The sequence below is a fragment of the Taudactylus pleione genome, unplaced genomic scaffold, assembly GCF_031769625.1.
Source record: "Taudactylus pleione unplaced genomic scaffold, aTauple2 ptg000305l, whole genome shotgun sequence".
Classification (NCBI taxonomy): Eukaryota; Metazoa; Chordata; class Amphibia; order Anura; family Myobatrachidae; genus Taudactylus; species Taudactylus pleione.
This window is the reverse complement of record NW_028284706.1, coordinates 10,948,019-10,973,507: the sequence shown is the minus strand read 5'-3', so window position 1 is coordinate 10,973,507 and position 25,489 is coordinate 10,948,019. Positions and strand designations below refer to the sequence as shown.

The following is a 25,489-nucleotide window of genomic DNA, read 5'->3' as shown; positions in this document are numbered from 1 at the left end:
TGCTTTGGTGGAAAAGGGGTATAATAGTCCTGGTAACTTCTTAAGGATAACTTCTCTCTATTGACAGTGCCACCACCTGAGCCCTCTGGTCTGTGTTGATTGTAGATGACCACCAGGGGTGAGCTTGGAAAACCTCTTATCCAATACACATGGAACTATTACGACGGGACAGCTTAGAGAACTTAGAGCTACACTCATATTCAGTGTAAAGCATTCTGGGCTTTATGCTGAATGTGAGTGCCGTTTTATATTTTCAGTTCCAACCCAATGAGAAGTGGCAGTAATTATAGTCCATGGGGCATATTACGACTACCCTCCTGTCCCAGTAAAGTAACACTACAAACAGTTTTTACAGGATGTAGATCCTCATCATTAATATAGGGGTAATTTACTTTATTACTAAACAATGCAATATATTTGCAAGTAATACCACTTTCACACAGCAAATAGCCAAAAATGTTTACCTGACATTTGAAGCACAGATTTTTTGGGCAGTCCCACTCTATACCCCATTTTCACACTCAAAAAGAAAATTCCCAGTTTCAGCATTTGGACCTGGTATTTGTGGATCAACCTGGGTATTTCTTCTGTGTGTGACCCGGGTTGTCCCTCTCATACCCCTTTTACACCAGAGTTAAAACCCGGGTTATTGCAGGGTTAATCCGGGTAGCTCCTTGGTATAAAAGGGGACACGGTTGGATTCCCGGGTCGAGTGACCCGGCAATCCAACCCAGGTAACTTGCAGGGTTTAACACGGGAATGACTCATGAAACCCTGCAGTGTAAACGGCGCGATCCGGGTCAGGATGGCCGGCTTCAGTGGCACTTGGAGATGACATCATCTCCAAGCGTCCACTTCCACACTGGAAGAGCCAGGTCACTGCAGACCTGGCTCCGGTGTGAACGGCGCCCACTCAGGAATATCCTGGGTCGGCGCCAGCTAAATTCCGGGTCTGATCCAGTTTGGAACCCTGTTCCAACCTCCGGATCAGACCCGGAATTTAGGTAAAAAAGCGGTATCACACAGAAAAAGGACCCGTGTTGCTTGACCCAGGAATTTGCTTTTCTGTGTGAAATGGGTGTAAATTTTAGCATGGAATTCTACTAAAGCCTTTACTCAACCTACTTTTTATATACAGTTCAAATATATCAGATGTGAAAACTAGGTTACAATAAATACCCTTTTAATATATATACTCACTGCATCAGTATAACGGGATGTAGTTATGTGAAAATCCCGACGGCAGAATGCCGGCTAGGAATTTATGACAGGCGTCGAGATATCGATGCCTGTCATAATCCCAATGCCAGAATCCAGGACGACGCAGGCCCGAATGAGATGAGTACGGGGCGCCCATCCTGTTAGCCATGGGAGGGGGAGGTTAGGTTTAGGGCACCCCGGGGGGGGGACTTAGGGGTAGGTACCCCCCAGGATGGTTAGGGTTAGGCTAGGGGAAGAGGGGGTTAGGGTTAGGCACCCCCGGGGGGAGGTTAGGGTTAGGCACCCCCCGGGAGGGTTAGGTTTACAGTGCAGGGAGGGGGGGGGGTTAGGTTTAGGCACCCCTGGGGGGGAGGTTAGAGATAGGCACTAGGGGGGAGGATAGGGTTAGGCACCCCTAAAGGAGGGTTAGGGGGAGCAGGATACTTACTTCACACTGTCGGGAATTCCATCTGTCGGGCTCACAGTGTCGGGATTTGAACCGGCAGCTACACAGCCACCGGCATTACAATTCCATTTCCAGTATAACATGCTACACTCTTCTTTTTCTATATTCCTGAGCACTGCCTCACCTATCACATGTGATAATAAATACAATTGTTGTTTAAGGACCCCCAAATCACTCCACCACTCACTACACATGCACACGCACACACTCACATACCGACAATAAGATATACGTATACTAACAAATCTACACAAAAGTGCATATATATTATAATAAATATATGTCAAAGCCTAAAACATTAAATTTGAGCTCAGAAATCTATATGAATTTAAAGATAGGTTTTTATTTTGCAGTCACTAAGAGCAGATGATAGATGATAACTTTGTCCTTGTTAGGTGGCATCTGCTGTTGGCATAATTACTATTTTACCTAATTTGATGGGGTCAAATCAGGTAAATCATCCTATTGTTAATAGGATTTGTTTTAGAAAAAATATCCAATACGTATCTTTACCATCAATCAAATTACTTGGGTTTCTAGTAGTTTCAGTCAGTTGGATGTTTTTTTAGTCTTTTCTCACTATCTAGCTGCATAGCAAATTAGTTAGCCTGACTAGGCTCCTTCATATTATCAATCTGTTAGTGAATCAGGGTGTTTTATGTTCCAGTCAGTCGGTCTCACAGGGATGCTGAGAGATGAGCTGACAGACATAATATGGATTTCTAATAAACCTATTTTGTATTAGCAGTGAGCTCTGGTGTCTGTCTCTTTGTCCCTGAGGTGTAATCTGAGTAAAATATGTAGTCTCCTTATATGCAAACTAGCCAGACAAAGCTTCACTTTACCATTTATAGGAATTTGTGCTATCAGGTCACATAGCCTGTCAGTTTCCTCAGCACCCAGTGCCAATAGATCTGTCTCTTGGTCCTCATTTGACACAATGGGATGTGCTCTTTTCTCCCTCCGCAATGACACCTCAATGACACTAACAGTGCACCTTTACTCTCTGGCAGCTGCCTCAGGATCTCTCTCCCACAACTGATGGTGGTGGTGGTTGGGAGGCAGGGTTCTCTTAACAGCAGTGTGGACCCTAGGCAAAGCAATACACAGGGGCTCCTACCCATCCATTCACAGCAAAAAAATGAAAATGGTCAATAAAATGAAACCTTTCTGCATGCCTATCAGACCTCCCACACATGCAGAGATACTCTGGCTGACTGGTCTGAAGCCGGCGGATGAAGTGAAACTGGGACTGAGGTGAGTACTCGTCACCGGGGTGGAGGAGATTAGATCAGAATACAGTGCACAGGCGGACAGCTTATAAAAATATCACAAATTTACCAACTAGCCACAGCTGCAGAGGGGCGGGTTGGTGGGCCCCTACAAGCTTTGGGCCCTTGGGCAACTGCCCAACAAGCCCAATAGAAGAGATGGCCCTGTGGGGAGGGAAGGTCTTACAGGCAGGTGCATAGGGAGGGCGGTTCCAGTGGAGCACAAGCTCCAGGCGCCGAAAAGGTGAGAGGGTGCTTACCTAACTTAAATCTGATGCCGGCAGACATCAGACTTGAGTTTCTAAATCTGTGGACGGGACGTGATTGCCGCAGAGTCAAGCCCCCTTGCAGTGACGGGACTAGCAGCATCACTGCCTCCTCGCATATCTAACAATCTCCCTGCCTTCCCGGAGACTGATGACTGACGTCACCGGGAGGCGGGGCTTAAGTCCGGCGGCAACGGGAGGTGGGGCTTAAGTACAGGGGCGGAGCTTAGGCCCAGAGCCGCCGGGTACTGCACACAGGAGCCATGGAATCAGGATGTTCCTGTGCCCACAATAAAAAAAAAAAAGAAGAGGTGCGTGCTGGCTATTTCTGCTACTGCTATGTATATTTGCTGTGTGTGTTTTATATATATATATATATATATATATATACATATATATATATATACACACATATATGTCAATCTATATGTGTGTGTGTATATATATATACTGTATATGTGTGTATATTGTATAGAAATTTATGTGTGTGTATATTGTATATATACTTGTGTGTGTATGTGTATATATACAAAGCAAATTAATTCATTTTAGTCCAAGTTCATCTACCTATGTGCCTTTGTCATAAAGTGTACAGTCCCATGTAAAATACCCCTGATATTAGGTGAGGAAATCAAGGCACTGCACTTCAGGAAGTTTGAAGATTATTCAAAGATTTATTTTCAACGTTTCAAGGTGAAACATCCCCCATCCTCAGGAAACAGCAATTTGAGGACGATGTTTCACCCTGAAACTTTGAAAATAAATTCCTGAAGTACCATGCCTTGATTTTACTCACCTATTATTAGGGGTATTTCACATGCGATGTAGACGACATCCCGAAGGTAAGTATCTAGGTTTTAGTTGGAGGGTAGCGTTAGCTAGCAGGGTTCTGGTCTGGCACTAGGGAGAGGGTTAGGGTTAGTTGCCGAGGGGAGGGTTAGGATTAGGGTGCAGGGAGGGGGAGGTTTGGTTTAGGCACTAGGGGGGTGGTTAGGTTTAGGCAACGGGGAGGGGGTGTTAGGTTTAGGGTGTGTGGAGGGAGAGGTTAGGTTTAGGCATTAGGGGGGGCGGTTAGGGTTAGGCACTGGGGAGGATGGATTAGGGTAGGGGTTAGAAAAGTACTCACCGTTACGTCCTATGGGTGTCGAAATTCTGGCTGTCTTGATGCCACTGTTGGGACTCTGACCAGTGGCAACCTGACAGCCGGGATATCATACCCGACCCTTTCACATGTGACAATGTATTATATATATATATATATATTACAGTAGAAATGAACTGGCACTCTAGTATAGGAAATGGTGGAAGTGCCTGGGTGTCTTCCGTAACTAGTGGTTTGCCGTGGTAGAGATCAGTGTCACTCCAGGCCTTGTAAAGTAAGCAAATAATACTGCTGGCAAATAGCAGTCTTAGTCCAACATTTCTGTTTTATTAACCTTTTTCAAGGACATATAAATCACAATAGCTGGTTTTTATTGTGATTTATATGTCCTTAAAAAAGGTTAATAAAACCAAAATGTTGGGCTAAAACTGCTATTTGTCAGCAGTATTATTTGCTTGCTTTATAAGGCCTGGAGTGACGCCGATCTCTACCACCGTGTGTGTATGTATATGTGTATGTATGTATGTATATATATATATATATATATATAAAAAATATCTATATATTTTTTTCATTTAGACTACAACACCCAACTATCTTTATGTGTTGCATTTATGAATAGATATGGGGCTCTGTCGGAAATGTAGCTTATTTTTTTCCATTCAAATGCTCACATGCACCACATGTTAGCCGCGCCCCCAATTCAGTATAGGTGTGTGTGTGTGGGGGGGTCGTTGCAACATTCCCTTGCTCCGGGCATCAAGGCTCCTAGCTACACCTCTGCTTACAGGGTATTCCACTGCTGCACACATCTCACACTGAAGCTCCTTATGCTGGGCATACCTTGTCAGATAAAATCAGTGTGGTTCTTAGGTGTGCATGGGTCTGGGCCACACTGGTGACTGTGGGCAGCTCACAGTGCAGCTCTGCTATTTTGGTGTCACCTTCTCGGATGGTGTCACCGGGCAGCGCTGCAGCAGTGGTGATGGAAGATGTGCGCATATGCACATCATCCACACCCCCCTGTGTCCAGAGAGGCTTGGGGCTGCCCAGCAACTCCCAGAGTGCTGGGCAATCCCACATGGGGCATGGCCTCATGGGCACATGGTCATGTCGCCTCATTGCTGAATCGGTTGTCATCACCTGTAGTGACGCCACTAGATAAAAGACCAACAGACATTTTATGTGACAGCCTGAAACCCATGAGATATCGTGGCCATACACTCTGAGATATTTCACAGTGTATGGCAACACAATAACTGTATTCTTAACCTTGGAAACATTTAAACATTTCACCTCCCATTTGAAGTAACAAGGGAAATGTCAGTTGGTCGGCCATAGTAGTGCATACACCAGGGCCGTAACTAGGGTGGTGCAACCGGTGCCACCGCACAGAGCGCAGGATGCCCTGGGGCAGAACCGCCCACCACCCCAATCTCTATTAACTGGGTGTCCGCATACCACTTGCGGTGCACTGGCTTCTTCCATGCAGTCCAGAGCTCCACCTATCAGTCAGATCCCTGGGCCAATGGCAGCAGCGTGGTAGAGGGGCAGAGGCCAATAGTGGTGGGGGTGGGCAGTGCAATGGCTGTCAGATGACAGGCTTGGACTGGAGGAGCGGGACAGAAGAGGAGGAGGACATTAATGACTTTAGCAGTGCAGGTAACTATTTTTCCACGCCCGCATGCCCTCCTCCTCGAACAGCAGCGCCATCAGTATCCCCATACCCCCTGTGATCACCCCCGAACAGCATCACCTTTAGCATCTTTATGCCTGTACCTCTCGTGATCACAGCCTCCCCCCAGCCCAAGAATTGGGCATCCCCGCTTCACAGCAGCACCTTCAGTCTCACTATGGCCCCTCGGAGGTCACACCCTGGACAGCAGCACTTTCAGTATCTCCATGCCACCCCCCTTCGGGCCCGCATAAGCCCTTAAGTATTTCCTGCCCACACCTCCCATAACTGTGGAGATCATTTACAAACTAAAAGAAATGGGCCAGCATGGTGCATATTTTTCACAAATTCACCTATTCTCCACCAGACACACAACACACCCATCCCCTTTCTGCACTATAGACTTCATCTACACAGACACTTACCTGACCAGAAGAGACATGCTTAAAAAAAAATGTTATGTCACTTAAAAGTCCTTCCTATTTATTTTCTGCACTCACTGGAGTCCCAGTAATGTCTTAAATATGGAATAAGCTATATTTGCGGTGCTATTCTCATTAAGTGGCCTATTCATCATCTGATAAATGGCCCAGTAACCATGCAGAAATGCTAGTTTCCGAATATTTAAGTTACTGGGCCATTCATCAACAGGGGTCTGAATAGGACCAACTTATATTCAGCAAACTCCGAAAAATTTTCCGGAATTTGCCTGCAAGAACAAGCGCCATCCTCAGATGGCGCTTGTTCTTGTAGCCCCGCTTCTTCCTCTGGATCCTCAGTCCTCTGTGGCTTTGCACATGCGTGACCTTAGGTTACACATGCGCAATAGCCGGCCACGGGGACAGGTAATTAATGCAGCTACTTTTCTAGCTGCGTTACTAATCACGGGGACAGCTACTTTTTGGAGCAGCTGTCCCCGCAATGGAGCAATGATGAATTGTCCCGGTGTTAAGTTTACTCCTTGGCGAAGTAAATACTTCATCATCGTAGGCCATTCGGCCCCCCAATGATGAATAGGCCCCTTAAACATTTTTCAATATAACAGTATACACTGTCCTCGCTGCACTATAACCCTATAATTACTGTCCCGGTTGCACTAAAGCCCAGTGTTTAATCTTTTATTTATAGGACACCAGTGTGTAGCATAATGTGTATAAGGGGTACTGCTGTGCGGAGTAATGTGAATAAGGTTGCACTACTGTGTAGAGTAATTTGAATAGGTACTATTGTGTGATCACGCCCCCATGCGCTGTACCTGTTTATAGTGTGGGGGGGAAGCGCCAATGCTTTTTTTGGCACAAGGCACCAAAATATCAGTGACGTGAGGTGAGGTAAATGGCTGGGGAGGCACTGGCTCGTATCAGAGCCAGATTTACAGATACATATATGAACTCGAAGGTTCATGTGGACATTATACAAAGATATTTATAATATTTTCTTTACAGTTTTCTTATAATTTTTATAGTCAAAGCTCTGGCGTATACCTTAGTATGACAGGAAAAGCTCTGCCTCACCTGACCACACATCACTGCAAAATATCTAGTTACGGCCCTGGCATACACTGCCAGATGCAGCTAATGATTGGATCAGTTGGGCATGTTGGAAGATTTCTAATTCCCGACTGTCAAATTATCGCTGATTGATCACAGTCATACATTATGCGATTATTGGCCCGATCATCCAATACTCTGCAGATGAGGCACATAAATGCATAATGTATGCCCAGCATTAGATGCTAGATATGACCAACTGTTACTGTCTCTCCCGGCTCCAGAAACCACCGTGGCCTGTGCTCCTTCTGGGTTGTCAGAGCAACCTCCCTTCATATCAACTTAGGTGCACCTGTATTAACTGCTGACATTAACACAAATGTCTGTGATTGGTTACACTGAAAATGCCGGGCGTAGTGGATTGTGTCTGTGCAGAGTCGCAGTTATTATTTCAGGAGCACACAGGGAGAAATGTGTTCAAAATGTAGTAGTGCAGTAGGCATTCCTGGGCATTCCTGGAAGGTGACAGGGAGGTGTCACATGGAGATGGTCTGTCCTATGGGCGTGTTATGGCAGTATCAGTGAAAGTGTTTGCATACACAGACGCTCAACAGCTCACAAAGGAGGCCATACATGGACAGAGAAACTGCATTGTCATAGGCTGGTGTAAGTTTTGATAGTGCGACTGATGGTGGTGTCTAAACAGGGCCGGATTGGGACTAAACATAGGCCCTGGAATTTAAAGCACACAGGCCCACCTCGCGTCAGCATCTGGCTCCTGGCATAGACTCCTCCCCTTACTATTCCTGACTCCTCCCACTTCTTAGTCTATGCTCTTACAAATATAATTAAAATTAGAATAACATACAAGTACACATAATTCTCTGTATTAAAATACACACACTACAGAACTCATCCTGCAGGGGATTCATGCATGTGCCATAGTCAGACATTTGGCATTGTGTTGGTCCTGTTAGGTAAAGCTGGCACTACATTGGTGTAGGTCACACACAAAGTGAAGGGAAGGCATTTTCCCAATTAACCAAGCCCTAGCTTAGCAGTTGTATAGGATTAGATAGTGATCACTGTAGGATTTTTTTAGGGCAGGGGTGCTGAACACAGAGGAGGACACATCTGTGCACATCAAAGCAGAGCCATAACTACACATTTTGAGAAAAGAGAATTTGTGCCACCATCCACAAATGAAGCAGGGAAAGTAAAACAAATCTGTGTGTGCTCTCACTGTGAAGCGGCGAGACCACATAATAATATCCCCATTTCAAATTATGCCACACAGTAGTGCCCCTTAGTAACATTACACAGCACAGCAGAGACTCTTTGTCACATTACACAGCACAGTAGTGCCCCTTTGCCACATTACATCGCATGGTAGTGTCCCTTATTCACATTACATCACACAGTAGTGCCCTTTATTCATGTTACATCACACAGTAGTATCCCTTATTCACATTACGCCACACAGTAGAGCCCATTCATGTTATGCCACCCAGAGCCCACACAGTAGTAGTGCCCCTTATACATTATGTCATACAGTAGTAGTACCCCTTATACATTATGCCACACAGCAATGCTCTTTATACATTATGCCACACACAATTATGCCCCTTATAACACATTGTCACACACAGTAACACCCCTTACACATTATGCCACACAGTAATGCCCCTTATCACATTAGGCAACACATTAATGCCAGTAACGGCCTATGAACCTTTATTGCTATAAGCATATTTCTTTTTCTATATTTAACTATAATGTCATTGCCAAATAACATCAAGCAATCATATGTCTGCTGTCTGCAGTCAATTTTTGCAATACAATTAAAGCATTTGATTAAAAAAAGGGTAAAATGGGTTACAGCATAACAGTACTCAACAACATTTTAGCTATGAATTCTCTCTCCAAGTTCGTCACTGCATGGCAAATCTCTATTTTGGTTTTTATTTATAAAATATAGAAAAAAAAATCAAATATATATATATATATATATATATATTATTTTTTTTTCGTAAATAAAACTCAGTGCTATTGAAATTACCATTTGTTTGTGACTATCAAACAATATACTGTACATGAATTCTGCTTCACTTCAAAAAGAAAAGGATAAGAATCACAGGTTCAAAATGTCTCCTCTTGTATTTTCTGAATTTTTTTTGCAAAATATAACCTTTATTAGTCACTCTAAAACGTGGTGTACAGGTATTAGGGCAAAATATTAAAATAGTCTGTAAAGAACAGATGTGATAGAAAAATATAGAATATGTGGTTAAAACACTTCCTGTTGCTGCCGGTCAATACAATTGATGATATATAATCAGTTGATCCAGTTGTCAATATTTTAGTCAAAAAATTGGTTAATTATTTGCTGTCGCTAGTATCTAGGAGTTAAGATCTCTTTAGATAAATGTTTCCTATATAAAGCAGAGAGTGTGATTCAGACCCGCTCGCGAGCGCTGAGCGCTCGCAAGCGGGTCGATGTTGCCCAAGTGCGCATGCGCACGACAGATGCGGCTCTGTCGTGCATATGCGCGAGACCCGAGTAACGACGGCCAAGCCGTCATTATGGGTCTCGCACCAAAGGGGGCGTGCTGTCGATGGTGATTGACAGCACGCCCCCTTTGGTGGGCGTGCCGGGGGCGTGGCTGGCCAGACGGAGGCGTTCCCATGGGAATGCCTACCGTCTGGGGTCGGCCCCACTGACATCACTAGTGATTCAGTGGGAGTGCTTTTGGCTCTGATAGAGCCAAAAGCACTCCAGGGCTTGGGGTAGATGAGACCCTACCTTAGGGTCTTTTCGCAAGCCCGATGGTCTTGACCATCGCGACCATCATTTTGGCCGCTCGCTATAGCTGTGGGTGGTCACCCACAGCTATGCGAGCGGCCAGGAGGCTGCTCCAAAAAGTAAGAGGGACGGCCCTGAGTCAGAGCGAGCGTTCTGTCAGAGCGTCCGGCTCTGAATCAGGGCCAGAGGGCCTGATTCAGAGCCGCTCGTAAGCGGCTGCTCGTTCGTTCTGAGCGATGTTTGCCCAACTGCGCATGCGTACGGATCGTAATACGCATGCGTGAACCAGTCAGTGCGGCCGAAAATCGTTTGTTCACTAAATAGCGAATGCCTGCTAATATGAGTGACAGGAGGAGGCATATGTGGGTGGTAACAGGGGAAGGTGCTTGAAAACCGGGAGTAGAGATCAGAACGCAGGCGTGCTTAAAGGTCAAAACGGGCGTTTTATGGGTGTGCATAATTATTACAGCAGTGTCATTGACCACGTCACTGGGTTATTTTATAGTCAGAACTGCTCGCAAATTTGTGGTAGGAAAAACCAACCACAAGAATAGCGAGCAGTTCATACGCTGGTCGATGTACTCGATTAATCTAATAAATAGCGGACATGATGTAGGATGCGAGCGGCCAGGGGGCGTATTTTTCAAATAAACGTCCGCAAGTTTTGTTCGCTCATTCAGACATGGAGGCGTGAACAGACCGCAAAGAGCGAACGGTTCATTTGAATAGCCACCCCCTTTTTCTGAACGAGCGAGCGCTAATTGCGTCCGGCTCTGAATCAGGCCCAGAGTCTCTGAAATAAATGATTTACTGTTTTAATGAAATGCTACAATGTCAGTATTTGTTTGTAGCTATTGTATGTATCGTATGTAAGTAGCAAATACATTGTCTGCAGGACATGGGCCCTGATTCAGAGCCGGACGCAAGTGGCTGCTCGTTCGCTCCGAGCGATGTTTGCCCAACTGCGCATGCGTACGGATCGTAATACGCATGCGCGAACCACTCAGTGCGGCCGAAATTCATGTGCTCGCAAAATAGCGAATGCCTGATAATTTGAGTGATAGAAAGAGGCGTATGTGGGTGGTAACAGGGGAAGGTGCTTGAAAACGGGGAGTGGAGATCCGATCGCAGGCGTGCTTAAAGGTCAAAACGGGCGTTTTATGGGTGTGCATATTTAAAACAGCAGCGTCATTGACCACGTCACTGGGTTATTTTATAGCCATATCTGCTCGCAAAATTGTGGTAGCAAAAACCAACCACAAGAATAGCGAGCAGTTCATACCCTGGTCGATGTACTCGATTAATCTAATAAATAGCGGACATGATGTAGGATGCGAGCGGCCAGGGGGCGTATTTTTCCAAAAAACTAACGCAAGTTTTGTTCGCTCGTTCAGACCTAGAGGCGTGACCAGACCGCAAACAGCGAACGGTACATTTGAATAGCCACCCCTTGTTTTAGAACGAACGACCGCAAATAGCGAGTGGCTCTGAATCAGGGCCATAGTTTTGTTAATGGACTGTAGTTATTTTAACCAGTATGCACTTGTCAGAATAACACGGTGATACTCTCATATATAAGGATTTAAACAAATCAAATTAGGTGCTACGCTGGTTTCCACAAACCAGTTTGGTTTATGTGTCTTCTTTTTGAAGTGATACAGTATTAAATTCTTAAAAAGGTCTAGTGGCACCTCCGCTTATATACATATACTGTACATATTTATTACCCATTGGTGATTATATGAAGAGGGGTTTCACAGTGAATCAATAAGAAATAATTTTCTCTGATGAAGATATAACAAATATTATAAAAAATATATGTATATAAAAATTACCGTCAGTGCGGCATCATCACAATCCCCCCTTGACTAATTAATTCTGCTTCGCAGGTTTACCAAAGCAAAATTCTTGAAACATTTCCAGTAGTACAGTAGTGTTTATATATTAATAATAATTATTATTACTAACTTTCAAACGGGATGCCATCTACAGTCAGGTCCATAAATATTGGGACATTGACAGAATTTTCAGATTTTGGCATCTATTCACCACCACAATGGTTTTGAATTGAAACAAACAAGATGTGCTTTAACTGCAGACGTTCAGATTTAATTTGAGGGTAATTACATCCAAATCGGGTGAACGGTGTAGGAATTACAATAGTTTCAATATGTGCCTCCCAATTTTTAAGGGGCCAAAAGTAATGGGACTATCAACTCAAAAGCTATTTCATGGACAGGTGTGGGCTATTCCCTTGTTATTTCATTATCAATTAATCAGGTAAAAGGTCTGGAGTTGATTCTAGGTGTGACATTTGCATTTGGAATCAGTTGCTGTCAACTCTCAATATGAGATCCAAAGAGCTGTCACTATCAGTGAAGCAAGCCATCATTAGGCTGAAAAATCAAAACAAACCCATAAGAGAGCTAGCAAAATCATTAGGTGTGGCCAAATCAACTGTTTGGAACATTCTTAAAAAGAAAGAACGCATCGGAGAGCTCAGCAACACCAAAAGACCCGGAAGACCACGGAAAACAACTGTGGTGGATGACAAAAGAATTATTTCCCTGGTGAAGAAAAACCCCTTCACAACAGTTGGCCAAATCAAGAACACTCTCCAGGAGGTAGATGTATATGTGTCAAAGTCAACAATCAAGAGAAGACTTCACAAGAGTGAATATAGAGGGTTCACCACAAGATGCAAACCATTGGTGAGCCACAAAAACAGGAAGACCAGATTGCCAAACAACATCTAAAAAAGTCATTACAGTTCTGGAACAACATCCTATTGACAGATGAGACAAAGATCAACTTGTACCAGAGTGATGGGAAGAGAAGAGAAGGAAAGGAACTGCTCATGATCCAAAACATACCACCTCATCAGTGAAGCATGGTGGTGGTAGTGTCATGGCATGGTCATGTATGGCTGCCAATGGAACTGGTTCCCTCGTATTTATTGATGATGTGACTGCTGACAAAAGCAGCAGAATGAATTCTGAAGTGTTTCGGGCAATATTATATGCTCATATTCAGTCAAATGCTTCAGAACTCATTGGACAGCGCTTCACAGTACAGATGGACAATGACCCGAAGCATACTGCAAAAGCAGCCAAAGAGTTTTTTAAGGCTAAAAAGTGGAATGTTATGCAATGGCCAAGTCAATCCCCTGACCTGAATCCGATTGAGCATGCATTTCACTTGATGAAGACAAAACTGAAGGGAAAATGCCCCAAGAACAAGCAGGAACTGAAGACATTTGCAGTAGAGGCCTGGCAGAGTATCACCAGGGATGAAACCCAGCGTCTGGTGATGTCTATGCATTCCAGACTTCAGGCTGTAATTGCCTGCAAAGGATTTGCAACAAAGTATTAAAAAGTGAAAGTTAGATTTAGGATTGTTTAGTTTGTCCCATTACTTTTGGCCCCTTAAAAAGTGGAAGGCACATATAGAAACCGTTGTAATTCCTACACCGTTCACCTGATTTGGATATAATTACCCTCAAATTAAATCTGAAAGTCTGCAGTTAAAGCACATCTTGTTTGTTTCATTTCAAAGCCATTGTGGTGGTGAATAGAGGACAAAATATGAAAATTCTGTCAATATCCCAATATTTATGGACCTGACTGTATTTAAATCCCGGCGTCAGAATCCCAACCCGGGACTAAAAATAAGCGGCTAAATCCCGACACCAGCCTAAATACTGACACCAGAATTCTGGCAGGCGGCAGGCTATTAGCTGCGGCAGGGAGGGTTCGGTTTAGGCACCACGTGAGGGGGGGGGGGCGGGGGAGAGGGTTTGGGGTTAGGCTTTGGGGGGTGGGGGTTAGGGTTAGGCACTAAGAGGGGACGGTTAGGTTTAGGCACCATGGCGGGAGGTTCAGGCACTAACGGGGAGGGTTAGGGTGTGGAGGGTTAGTTTAACCAAGAAGGGAGGGTTAGGGGGAGAAGGGGGGAGGGTCATCATACTTGTCCGCACCCTTTTTGGGATAACGTACATCAGGATGTCACTGTCTGCATTTTGGCAGAAGACATCCGGACTGCCTTTATTTCATACCCAACTTTTAAACTAGTAGTCCACACAGAGCACAGTGACAGGGCAGGCAGCCGCAGCCACAGACTATCCACTACACTGTCCCAACTGGCAGCTGATGGCTGAGGGGCAGAGCACTACAGAGCCCAGACTTCTAAAACACCACACTCACCAAGCCAAACCCAAAGTGTGCAGCTCTGCTCTCCCTATAAGCATTCAGCAGCGCTCCTCACAGAATGCTGGGCAGCATGACATCGCGTCCTATATTCTGGAGGAAGGGGTTAGGGTGTGCGCCCTGTATGAGACTCGCAGGGCAGTGGGGGACATTGCGACTTCTATGATACTAATGGTGGGGGCGAACTGGCAGAGGCGGCGACGCGGCCCTCCCGGGAAGGTGCAGCGGAAAAAAGTCGGTAAGTATGCCCTAGCGTCTCCCCCTATACTGATTCCTATTTGTCACTTAATGGCCTGCACTATCTCTAACTGTGATGTCTGCTGATTCATGGTTGGACTGAGAAACTCTAAAGCATTGGAGGGAGATGTATCAAACCTTCTAGAATGGAGAAGTGGACAAAATAGAGAAGTTGACTATAGCAACCAATCAGTTGCTACCTATCATTTTATAGAATGTACTTAATAAATGCAATCCAGAGGCTGATTGGTTGCTATGAACAACTTCTCCCCTCATTCATTTCTTTAGAATGTTTATTACATTTCCCCCTTGTTAAGAGTTAAGAGTTAGGAGTCTATTTACTAAGCAGTGTTAGGAGACAAAGTGAAAGGAGATAAGGTGCCAGTGTCACGGCCAGGGTATTTCAGCATGGCGCTAGGCGGGTGTTACCTGTGAGGTCGTTGTGGCGCGGGCTTTCTGGTGGCGGAGCTGGTGTCTGGCGGGGGGCTTTGGCTGCGCGCGTTGTTGTGCGGGCCTGTTGTCACTCTGCGCTGGTAAGGCCTGGCGGCGTCTCCATTCCATTTGGCATGGGCGCCGCCATCTTGCCTTCTGGCCATGTGATGCAGCTGGCCAATCCTGGTGAGTCACATGTTTTCTCCGGCCAGTAACAGCACGGCATGGGGTATTTAGGAAGGGTCAGTGCCTTCCTTCTTTGCCAGTGCAACGTGTATCTCAGCCTAGCTGAGAGGGAGTTCTCTGTGCTTTCCTGTTCCTGTGAATTCGCTGTCTGCCAGTCTGCCTGTCAGCTCCTAGCTTCCGCTGGACTACCCTGCTTCCTCCATCACCCTTGCCCATACCTGAGTGCCTGAGCCTGCTGACATCCTGCTCATTTGCCTTAGTTCACTACCTGCATACCTGGTTATTATTTTCCTTCATCACTACCTGCATACCTGGTTGATTATTTTCCTGCATGACTACCTGCATACCTGGTTGATTATTTTCAGTCTCACTACCTGCACACCTGGACAGCTCTAATTGTTTCTACTTGGACATTAACCCATTACTCCCACCACAGAACTCTTGTGCACATTTATATATTCCTGGACTTTTATTTACTGCCATATTTTATGTCTACTCAAGCACTTATTAAAAAACCTAGGCCCTCATTCAGAGCCGTACGCTCTGAGCAGAGCGCACGCTCTGCATGAGGGCCAGGCTCCATGAAAATGGAGCGTCCTCCTGGACGCTCGTATAGTTGTGGGTCACCACCCACAGGCTATACGAGCGTGCATTTTGATGGCCGCGATGGTCGTGACCATCGCGACCATCGAAATTGCGAGCCGGAGCCTGCGGTTGAGGTTTTCAACCGCAAGCTCCGGAGTGATTTTGGCTCTATCAGAGCCAAAATCACTCCCACTGACATCACTAGTGATGTCAGTGGGCCGGCTTCTGACGGGAGGCGTTCCCGTGGGAACGCCCCCGTCAGGGAGGCACGCCCCCGGCACGCCCACCAAAGGGGGCGTGCTGTCAATCAACATTGACAGCACGCCCCCTTTGATCGGACACAACGAGCGAAGGAAAGTCCTTCGCTCGTCGTGTCTGGCGCATGCGCACGACGGAGCTCCCTCCGTCGTGCGCATGCTCAGTGCAGACCATCGACCCACTTGCGAGCGGACAGCCGCTTGCGAGTGGGTCTGAATCAGGCCCCTAGTTTTTTATTCAAATCCGCTTCTGTGATCGCTCCTGCTACCACCCCGGGTCCACAAACAACCCAGTACATAACAGCCAGCCAATCAGCTCCTAACTGTCATTTTTCAAACACAACCTGTGACATGGCATTTAGGAGCTGATTGGCTGGCACCTAATCTCATTTCACTTTGTCTCCTAACACTGCTTAATAAAAAGACCCCTTAAACTCTTAACAGAGTTTAAGATCAGAGTTAAGGTTTATACTGGACCTGTAGAAGAGCCTGAAAACTAAAGTTGTTACTCTAGTTGAAGTTTAGTTCTAGCTGACCAGAGATCCATGCTCCACTCTCATCATTACAGTACAGGCATGTGCCACATGCTGAACCATTCATTCCACACCGCCATTATAGACACATCTATAAATAGAGGGTGGTACATCTACATCCTTAACTTATACATTTTGTGGGAGCTTAATCAGTGCAATCTGTGATTCCTCACTTTGGGCTCTATTTATTAACATTATTTTTACAACAATAAAGTGAAAAAAGGTGTTTTCAAACCCTTTTCACATTATTTCAGTTTCACATAAATTTACTACTAAAGGGCAATTGGAGTAGAATTCGTAAAATTCTACCCCAAACCCTAATTATCACATATTGTTAGATTTTTCTTACATAATTGTAATGGAAAATGTGATCTTCCCATATGTACTAAAAATAAAAAATACCAGATAAAGCCCTGTGATAATAACGCCACCTGGAGATGGCGTTATCCGGGGTTTCCCCCCGGTTCCCCGACTCCTGCTCTGCTCTAACAGGCATAGCAGAGCTGGGAGCTGGCCCCAGTGATCAGCTGTGTGGTCTAAATAGATCACGAACTCATCACTACAAAAAAGAAAAAAAAATAGTAAAAAAAACCCCCAAAACACCTGATCCAAGGACCGATAATTTTCCGAAAAATACAGGGAGAAGTGTGCGGATGGAATTTGCAGGGACAGAACTGTATCGCAAGCTCTGTCCCTGCGAGGGATTTTTGATAAATACCTGTGATATTTCCTAAATCGCAATGCAATAGTATGCTAATTCATTGTGATCACTATGCCGCAGCAGCACTACATAAGGACGCCCACTTTACCTTACACACATCCGTAATGATTAGCAGGACTGCGAAACCATCGGTACAATCGAGTACCATCGCAGCATCACGCACACTTGCACAAGGTCAGACCTTACTCTGAAATTGCTAACTTCATTGCACACTATGAGACCTCAAGCTGCGTAAGGAATTGCAGTGGCTAATTTGTGCACACCCAAGCAACAGCATACGCATGTGCAGAATGCAACAATCAGCCAATTGCGTGCGTAATCGCAGTTGCGATCGGTAATGAATCAGGCCCATAGTCGAAATATCACACTACAACCGCATTTTAAATTTGACATTTATTTTAAATGCGGATTGTAGCAAATAGAGCCCTTTATGTTGTTTGTGTTAGAACATAGGAATTGTTGAAGATATTTATTACAAACAAATATTGTTTTTTATACTTTTTTGGCAATAGCAATTAATCAGGGTCGCCACAACGTTTTTAGGTTGGGGGGGAGATATAATTTAATTATGGTGCCCCTAAATTGCTGAATGTTGCCCCCTCAAGGGCAGTAGGAGTGACCTGCACACCACTACGCGATCATAAAGCCTGAGGGGTCTTTGTTTTTGCTGATTGGCCTCAGTATGTGGTCAGCACTGCCCTCTGCCTGACTCTTTACTCACAGACACAACACTACTGCGCAGTACTAGGAACACATGCATCCAAAAACACGTCCCTGTACATACAATTTATCCAACCAGCACCAGGAGAGGAGGAGGATGGTTACCCGCATGCTGCCAGGAGTGGAAGTTTGGCGTAGGCTTAGGAGTTAGCAGTGAGGACGGCTCGCAGGAGCACATAATAGGATTGAGCCCAGTGTATGCACCCTGCTATTCCCTGTACTATACACTCACACCTCTGCAAATATTCTGTAGGTATAAAACAAGAAAAAAATTCAAGGATGAAAAACAAATATATGTACATATCAAATGCTACAAACTTTGCTCCATCTGGGCGATTTAATTCAGCGCAATTTTTATAGCACCGGAAAGGAGTTCCCGTAGCGATTCAATTGACTGTGCTGTAAACTCCCGACTAGAGAATTTTTGCACGCACACTCTTGAGGTGCGAGCAGAAATCTGACTACACTAGTGCTGTGATGCTGTTTTCAGGTTTAGCACGTGCGCTAACAGCATCATGTCCGGCACTTAAGTCGGAGAATGCGGGTTACCATGACTTAACACTCGGCTTATGTAGCGGTAACCGGCATCTCCCAACTAAGTGCGGGGTACAGCGTGGTCAATAGAATAGCTCTGGGAACTCCTTCCCAGTGCTATTCAAATCGCATGAATTGAATTGTCCCATAGTGACTATAACGTAAGGCTCCACCCAAATACAGATATAGATCTGATGAATATTTCCCATGAGGCTGCGCTGATCTCCACGGGTCAGAGAAGCATGTGATGAGCTCCACCAATCAGAACTCAGCACATGTTTCTCTGACCTTTTGTGGTATGTCAAGGGACTTACTCAGCCCACAGTAATGCACTGCACTTGTGCAGTGCACTCAGTGTTAGGGATGGACATCAGAAGCCCAACATTGAATAGTGGGTTGGGCGTCCGTCATCAAATGTTCTGGTGCGATGGTAACTAACCATTGCATTAACAGCATTCAATGCAAATGCCATCGCAATGTTTGCTCATGCGCATTAATCCAGAGTTGTGCATGCACAGTGCGGCTGGAGGGGGCGGAGTCAAACAGTCTCTCTGTCACTAAGTGGGAGGAGAGGAGGCAGAGCAGGACTTGACATCATGAGTGACGATGGGTTAGGACTCAGGACAGCAGCAGCATGAGCGAAGCTTAGCAAACAGGAGGACAACACACACGTTACAAAACAAACACAGTGTAACACACAGGTGGTGAGTCTCTCTGCCTCCTACTCCTGAATTTCAAGTGGCTGTGTCTCTCTGTGAGTGACTGCATGGCTAGCTGACTGCAGCTGCAGGGATGTGGGCTACACTCTGATTGGCCAATCAATGCTAGCAATGTGCTCTGTTGCCCAGCAACAGCCTCCTAGAGAGGGGAGGGACTGTGCAGGGTCACTTCTGAGGCTGACAGAGTGAGACAGCCTCCAACAAACCCAAAAAGATGCCCTGCAGCAGCCAGGTAGGAGCCAGGAATAGCACAGTTATCAGGAAATAAAGAAAGAAGCAACCATCGGAATACCATCTAATGATAACCATTCAGTGGTGGCAAACAGCAACAAGCAAATGGTGAACCCACTAAGAACAAAAGAAAAACATTGATGGATTGTAATTATCACATTCTGATGTCCATCCCTACTCAGTGTGCCCCTGGTGCCTCTCTGAACTAGCACCTATGCAATTGAAGACCACAAAATATCAGTAATCTAGCTGGAATTCTAAACCGCTTTAAAGGTTGAACCCTGTTGGTGTCAAAAATCCCGCACCTGTAAAGTTTTTCCCGCAAGTGCAGGAATTTTGCTATACAATTAGGTTCAGGGTTTTTAAATTTTTGAGTGGTGGGAGTTTTTTTTCGCACCTCCAGAGCACAACCTATTTTTCCTAAAATCCATATTTTTAGGAAAAATGGTTGGGAATTGCTGATTGGCCTCAGTATGTGGCACCCCTCCCCCCCAATCACTAACTGAGCCATTGGAAGTTTCTTTTCCTAAATTAGTCAGTAATTACTAACCTTCCAAAGTATTGTCTTCTTCCTCCAGGCTGTTGGGACACAGACTTTGCAGCAGCGTGTGTTGTAAGTATGTGTGACTGTGTGTTAAGTGTGTGTGAGTGTGTGTACGTATGTCTGAAGGTCTGTGTGACCCCTGTGTGTGTGTGTGAACCCCCCCCGGAGGCAGCAGCAGGGAGAACTACATCTCCCAACAGCCGCCTCCCATCCCAGCAGCCCCATTGCCTCCCAGCAGCTTCCTCCCCAGTGTAAGGATGGAGGGGAGATGACCAGGAGCCATGGAGACCACCAGAGACCATCAGACCAGTAAGTAGTTTTTTCTTGCAGTGCATGCATTTTATTTTAATTGAATACGCGGGAGTCGGGAGCACGTATACCCGTACTAATCCAAAATTGGGCGCAAAGTCTGCTTGATTTTTTTGTGGTGAAAACCTAGCTCCCAATTGAATATGCCCCTATGAATGAAAACTGTGCATGTGAGCAGTCATACTTGTGGAAAGCCAGCCATTTACTATTGAATATGGTTTTACTTGGCCTATTTTTGCATTTATTCGGAGCAAAATACTGGAACAATTCTTTAACTTATGACCTAATATTTTTTGACAGCTTGAAATGTCACATGAGATTCCCATTAAAAAAGGTGTGTTTTTAGGAATTGGCCACTTTTGAACTGCCGTAACTCCATGCCTTAAGACAAGACACCCGGACATTATATAATGCAGTCTATCGCACTAAAATTGTGCTGTACTGTAATGAACTAGACAAGACAGTTTGCACTACTTAGATGTGAACTGCAGTGGTGTGGCAGCAAAAATTAAGTGATCGCAAATGTTATCTTGAGATATTTTACCAAGGGGGAGATTTATTAACAGCTGTTTCTTAAACATGTTCAATTTTGGCGTGTTTTTAGTGAATTGCTAACTGATTACTGCTGTAAATTATACCTCTTTTACACCAAAGTTTCAGGTATGACCCAAGGGTTGGAACAGAGGGCCCGATTCAGACCCGCTCGCTAGGATGCGTTCGCACACAGCCAGCCGATGTTTGCATTCAGTGCATGCGTACACATCGCAGTGCGCGTGCACGAACCAGTCCATGCAATCGTGAAGCGCTTGCTCACTGAGCATTGCCACCTCACTAGAAACCGCTTGTGGGTGGTGACAGGAGCTGGTCACTGGAAACGGGGGACTGGTGATGCGAACGCAGGCGTGCCTGAGCATCTTAACGCCATTTCAGAAGCGTGCATAATTTAAACGCAGCACGTCACTTGGCTGAATTTTACACTGAAGTGCTCGAAGGGCTTGTGGTAGTGTATGGTCAACCACAAGTGCTGCGTATGCATCCGATAGTAATCGATGTTACCGATGGTTGCATACACTTCCTGGGGATAACGTGCTTTAGTGGGTGTCTTAAGAGAGACAAGTGGGCGTCTAGTAACACACCACGATCGCACGCTAAGACACAGTGCGATCAATGCGGATTTGCATACGCTGGCTGCGTGCGAACGCATCTAGTGAGCGGGTCTGAATCGAGCCCAGGGTTCCAATCTGGATCAGACCTGGAATTTACCCCTTTCATACCCAGGATATTCCCGAGTTGACACCGTTCACACCGGAGCCAAGTCTGCAGTGACCTGGCTCTTTCGGTGTTGCATTGGATGCTTGGAGATGATGTCATCCGTGATCGCACAGCCAGGGGTTAAGGACGCCCTCTATGTCTTAGTGATTGCACGTCGATGTAATAACACCCACTTTTCATTATAAGCACATGTCATCTCCAGGAAGTGTATGTTTAATCAGTAACATCGAGAGCCATCGGAGCTGCTCGCAGCCCTTGACCCTACCCCGCCGCCAGCACTGCAATCACTGCAGGCTGAAAAACAACCAGGTGACGTGTACAATGACGCTTACATGCTAATTATGCATGCCCAAAGAACTCCGTTTTGATGCTCAGACACGCCTGCGTTCGTTTACCCACTCCCCCGTTTTCCTGGACCTTCCCCTGTTACCACCCTCAAACGGCACTGCCACTCAAAGTAGCACTCAGTCTTTGTGCTACAAGTACGCGATTCCCGATCACAGTGACTGGTTCGCGCACGCGCACTGTGACTTATACACATGCGCAGTTTGCAACAATCGCCCGGCTGCGAGAGAGTGCATTGCGCAAGGGTCTGAATGAGCTCCACAGTTCCTAAACGGGTCAGACCCTTGGGTTATTCCCGGATCGGAGCGTATGTGGGTGGTAACAGGGGAAGGTGCTTGAAAACGGGGAGTGGAGATCCGAACGCAGGCGTGCTTAAAGGTCAAAACGGGCATTTTATGGGTGTGCATAATTAATACAGCAGCGTCATTGACCACGTCACTGGGTTATTTTATAGTCAGAACCGCTCGCAAGATTGCGGTAGGAAAAACCAACCACAAGAATAGCGAGCAGTTCATACGCTGGCCGATGTACTCGATTAATCTAATAAATAGCGGACATGACGTAGGATGCGAGCGGCCAGGGGGCATAGTTTTCCAAAAAACTACCGCAAGTTTTGTTCGCTCGTTCTGACCTAGAGGCGTGAACAGACCGCAAAGAGCGAACGGTTCATTTGAATAGCCACCCCTTTTTTCTGAACGAGCGAGCGCAAATAGCGTCCGGCTCTGAATGAGGTCCTTAGTCCTCAGGACCCCACACAGTTCACGTATTCCAGGTCACCCAGCAGGTGCACAAATGTAATCATTACTCACTGACACATTTTATAAGATCCACAGGTGGAGCTAATTATTTCACTTGTGATTCTGTGAGGAGACCTGGAGAACATGCACTGTTTGGGGTCCTGAGGACTGAGGGCCTCATTCAGACCCGCTCGCAAGCGCTGAGCGCTTGCAAGCGGGCTGATCTTGAGGCCCTGCTCATGCGCAGCGGCCACACACCATTTTGTAGGCGGGGTGGGTGGGTGGCTGGCCAAACGGAGGCATTCCCAAAGGAACGCCTGCCGTTTGGGGGCCGTTTGGGGGCGGCCCCACTGACATCACTCGTGACATCTATTAGAGCCAAAAGCTCACTGGGGCTTGCAGCAGATGAGACCCTACCACAAGGGTCTCGTCGCAAGCGCCGATGGTCGCAATGGTCTTGACCATCGCGACCATCAACTTGGCCCCTCGCTAAAGCTGTGGGTGGTCAGCCACAGCTTAGCAAGCAGCCAGGAGGTCGGCTCTTTACAGAGAAGCGGCTGTCCTCATTCAGAGCAAGCGCTGGCATTTTGCGAGCGGCTCTGAATCAGGTCCTGAGTTTGAAAACCTTTGCCCTAACTCAGTGGTTCCCAAACTGTGCGCCGTGGCACCATGGGGTGCCTTGGGACACTTGCAGGGGTGCCTCAGGTTGGTGGTCCAGCACCAAATCAAATTATTTATGGTCAATGTAATGTAAATATTTGGACAAACAGGTGCGCAAACCTGTCCACCACATAACTGAACCTGAGGATGACAGGTAGCACAATTTACGTAATAATTTTTTTCTCAATAAAACAAACTTTTGGCTTAGGGGTGTTGTGAAAACAATGCTGATACTCTAGGGCGCTTCGATTCAAAAAAGTTTGAGAACCACTGCCCTAATTGATACTTGAAACCATAGTATTGTACAAATGCATTACAATGTTTCCATTTTCATTAAAAATAAAAAAAAATATAACAAGTATTAATATATCATACATACTACAACACTACTAAATACACCTCACAAAAGGATATTTGACTAATTAAAATTTAGACATGTCACATTGTAAACACGTAGTAGTAGTAGTAGTAGTAGTAGTAGTAGTAGTAGTAGTAGTAGTAGTAGTAGTAGTAGTTGTTGTTTATTTATATTATATTTATTATTATTGTTGTTGGCAAACTATATAAAAAATAGCAAAATTTTATTATGCGTTTTATAGTTAAATGTGAATTGCTTACTTTACTCTTATGTAAACATGCACAGTACAATTAATCGAGGCGTTCCCCCTGATATCGGCGGATCGCCCCGATAATTGTAGCGTGTGGGGGGCCGACTGAGGGTTAAATATTGTTCGGTCGGGCATGCCGGATTGTCCAGCATGCCCGTCCTATGCGATATTTCCCGGTAAACTGTTGGCCGCATCGAGCAGTGTATGCCCAGCCGCGGCCGACAGACAGACATTTCCTGCATTCCTTCCTACGGAAGGAACAGGGAAATGTCTCCTCCCCCGGGGGCGGAGTGCAGATGTCTGTCGAATACACTGTGTATGTCTGACAGGCATTTTATCTGGCCGTGCATGCCCAACATTAGTTGCAATTTCACAGTATAGAAGAAATATAATTTTTTTAGATGTTTTATGTTTTTTCTTAAGATTTTCTTTGCATTCCACAAACATTCATGCTCAATAAAAAATACTAAAAATACCAATGATTTTATGTAATATTCATATTCTCTGGAATTCTCTAATTTCAGAATATATGTTAACAGCTAGTAAATCATATCTATGCAAACGTTCAATGTTAATATACATGCAATGTAAAATGTAAATATGCGTGCAAGTAGTAATGCAAATAAGGTTTCGGAATGTGCAAAATTAGTTAAAAATCCTGCGCGTTAGAAAGTGACCTTTTCTGTTAATTTTATCCTGCGCAGCAGATGATGTCATTAGTTACCACTATAAAAATATCTGCTTTAGCTTAAATATTTAAATAAAAAATAGAGCTGTATTATCATAAGGAACTTTAGCCCTTTGTGCACTTTTAATTACACATACATCTTTGAAGTGCCAGTTCACAGCAAAATGGTTAGTAACTGAGTGACTTACCTTATTCATATCAAAGGTGCCAAACACTTGCTCAATGTATTGGTTGGCCTCCAAATTCATTCCTTGCAGGCCAAGTAATCCTTTAAACTCATGCAAGCTGAGCTGTCCAGATGGACACTCTTTCATGAATTTTCCGTACCAGTGATGTATCTCCAGAGCATTAATATCATCTGCGGTTGAGCTACTTGAACCCATATTGTTTATTTCAGGAGTGTCTTTGTTTTGATTTCCATTGAGAGTGCACCACAGATTCATCCACTTGTCCCAGTGTTTCCCAAAACACTGCTCACATTGCAGTAAAGAGCTTTTTTAAACCCCTGAAAGCTTGTTACAGGAAAAGACTACATGTGTAAAAATAGAAACATGGTCAGATTAAGTGCATTGTCAAATGGTTGCCTTTGGAGGAGGATCAACATTTCTAGTAATGTTTATTTTTGTAAATGAATAAAAAATACAGTCACACAAGATTGTATATTTTGGGACTTGTTGATGATAAATTATATAC

At 45.2% G+C, this 25,489-nt stretch overlaps 1 protein-coding gene across 1 annotated transcript in view; it reads right to left on the bottom strand.

The window, feature by feature from the left end:
• GUCA1C (guanylate cyclase activator 1C) overlaps nt 1–25,239 on the bottom strand; it is a 125,892-nt gene extending 100,653 nt beyond the window's left edge. The window contains exon 1 of the mRNA XM_088442158.1: nt 24,985–25,239. Coding sequence (XP_088298284.1) covers nt 24,985–25,239 — 255 coding nt within the window. The remainder of the gene's footprint in view (nt 1–24,984) is intronic.
• Between the last annotated feature and the right edge of the window lie 250 nt (nt 25,240–25,489).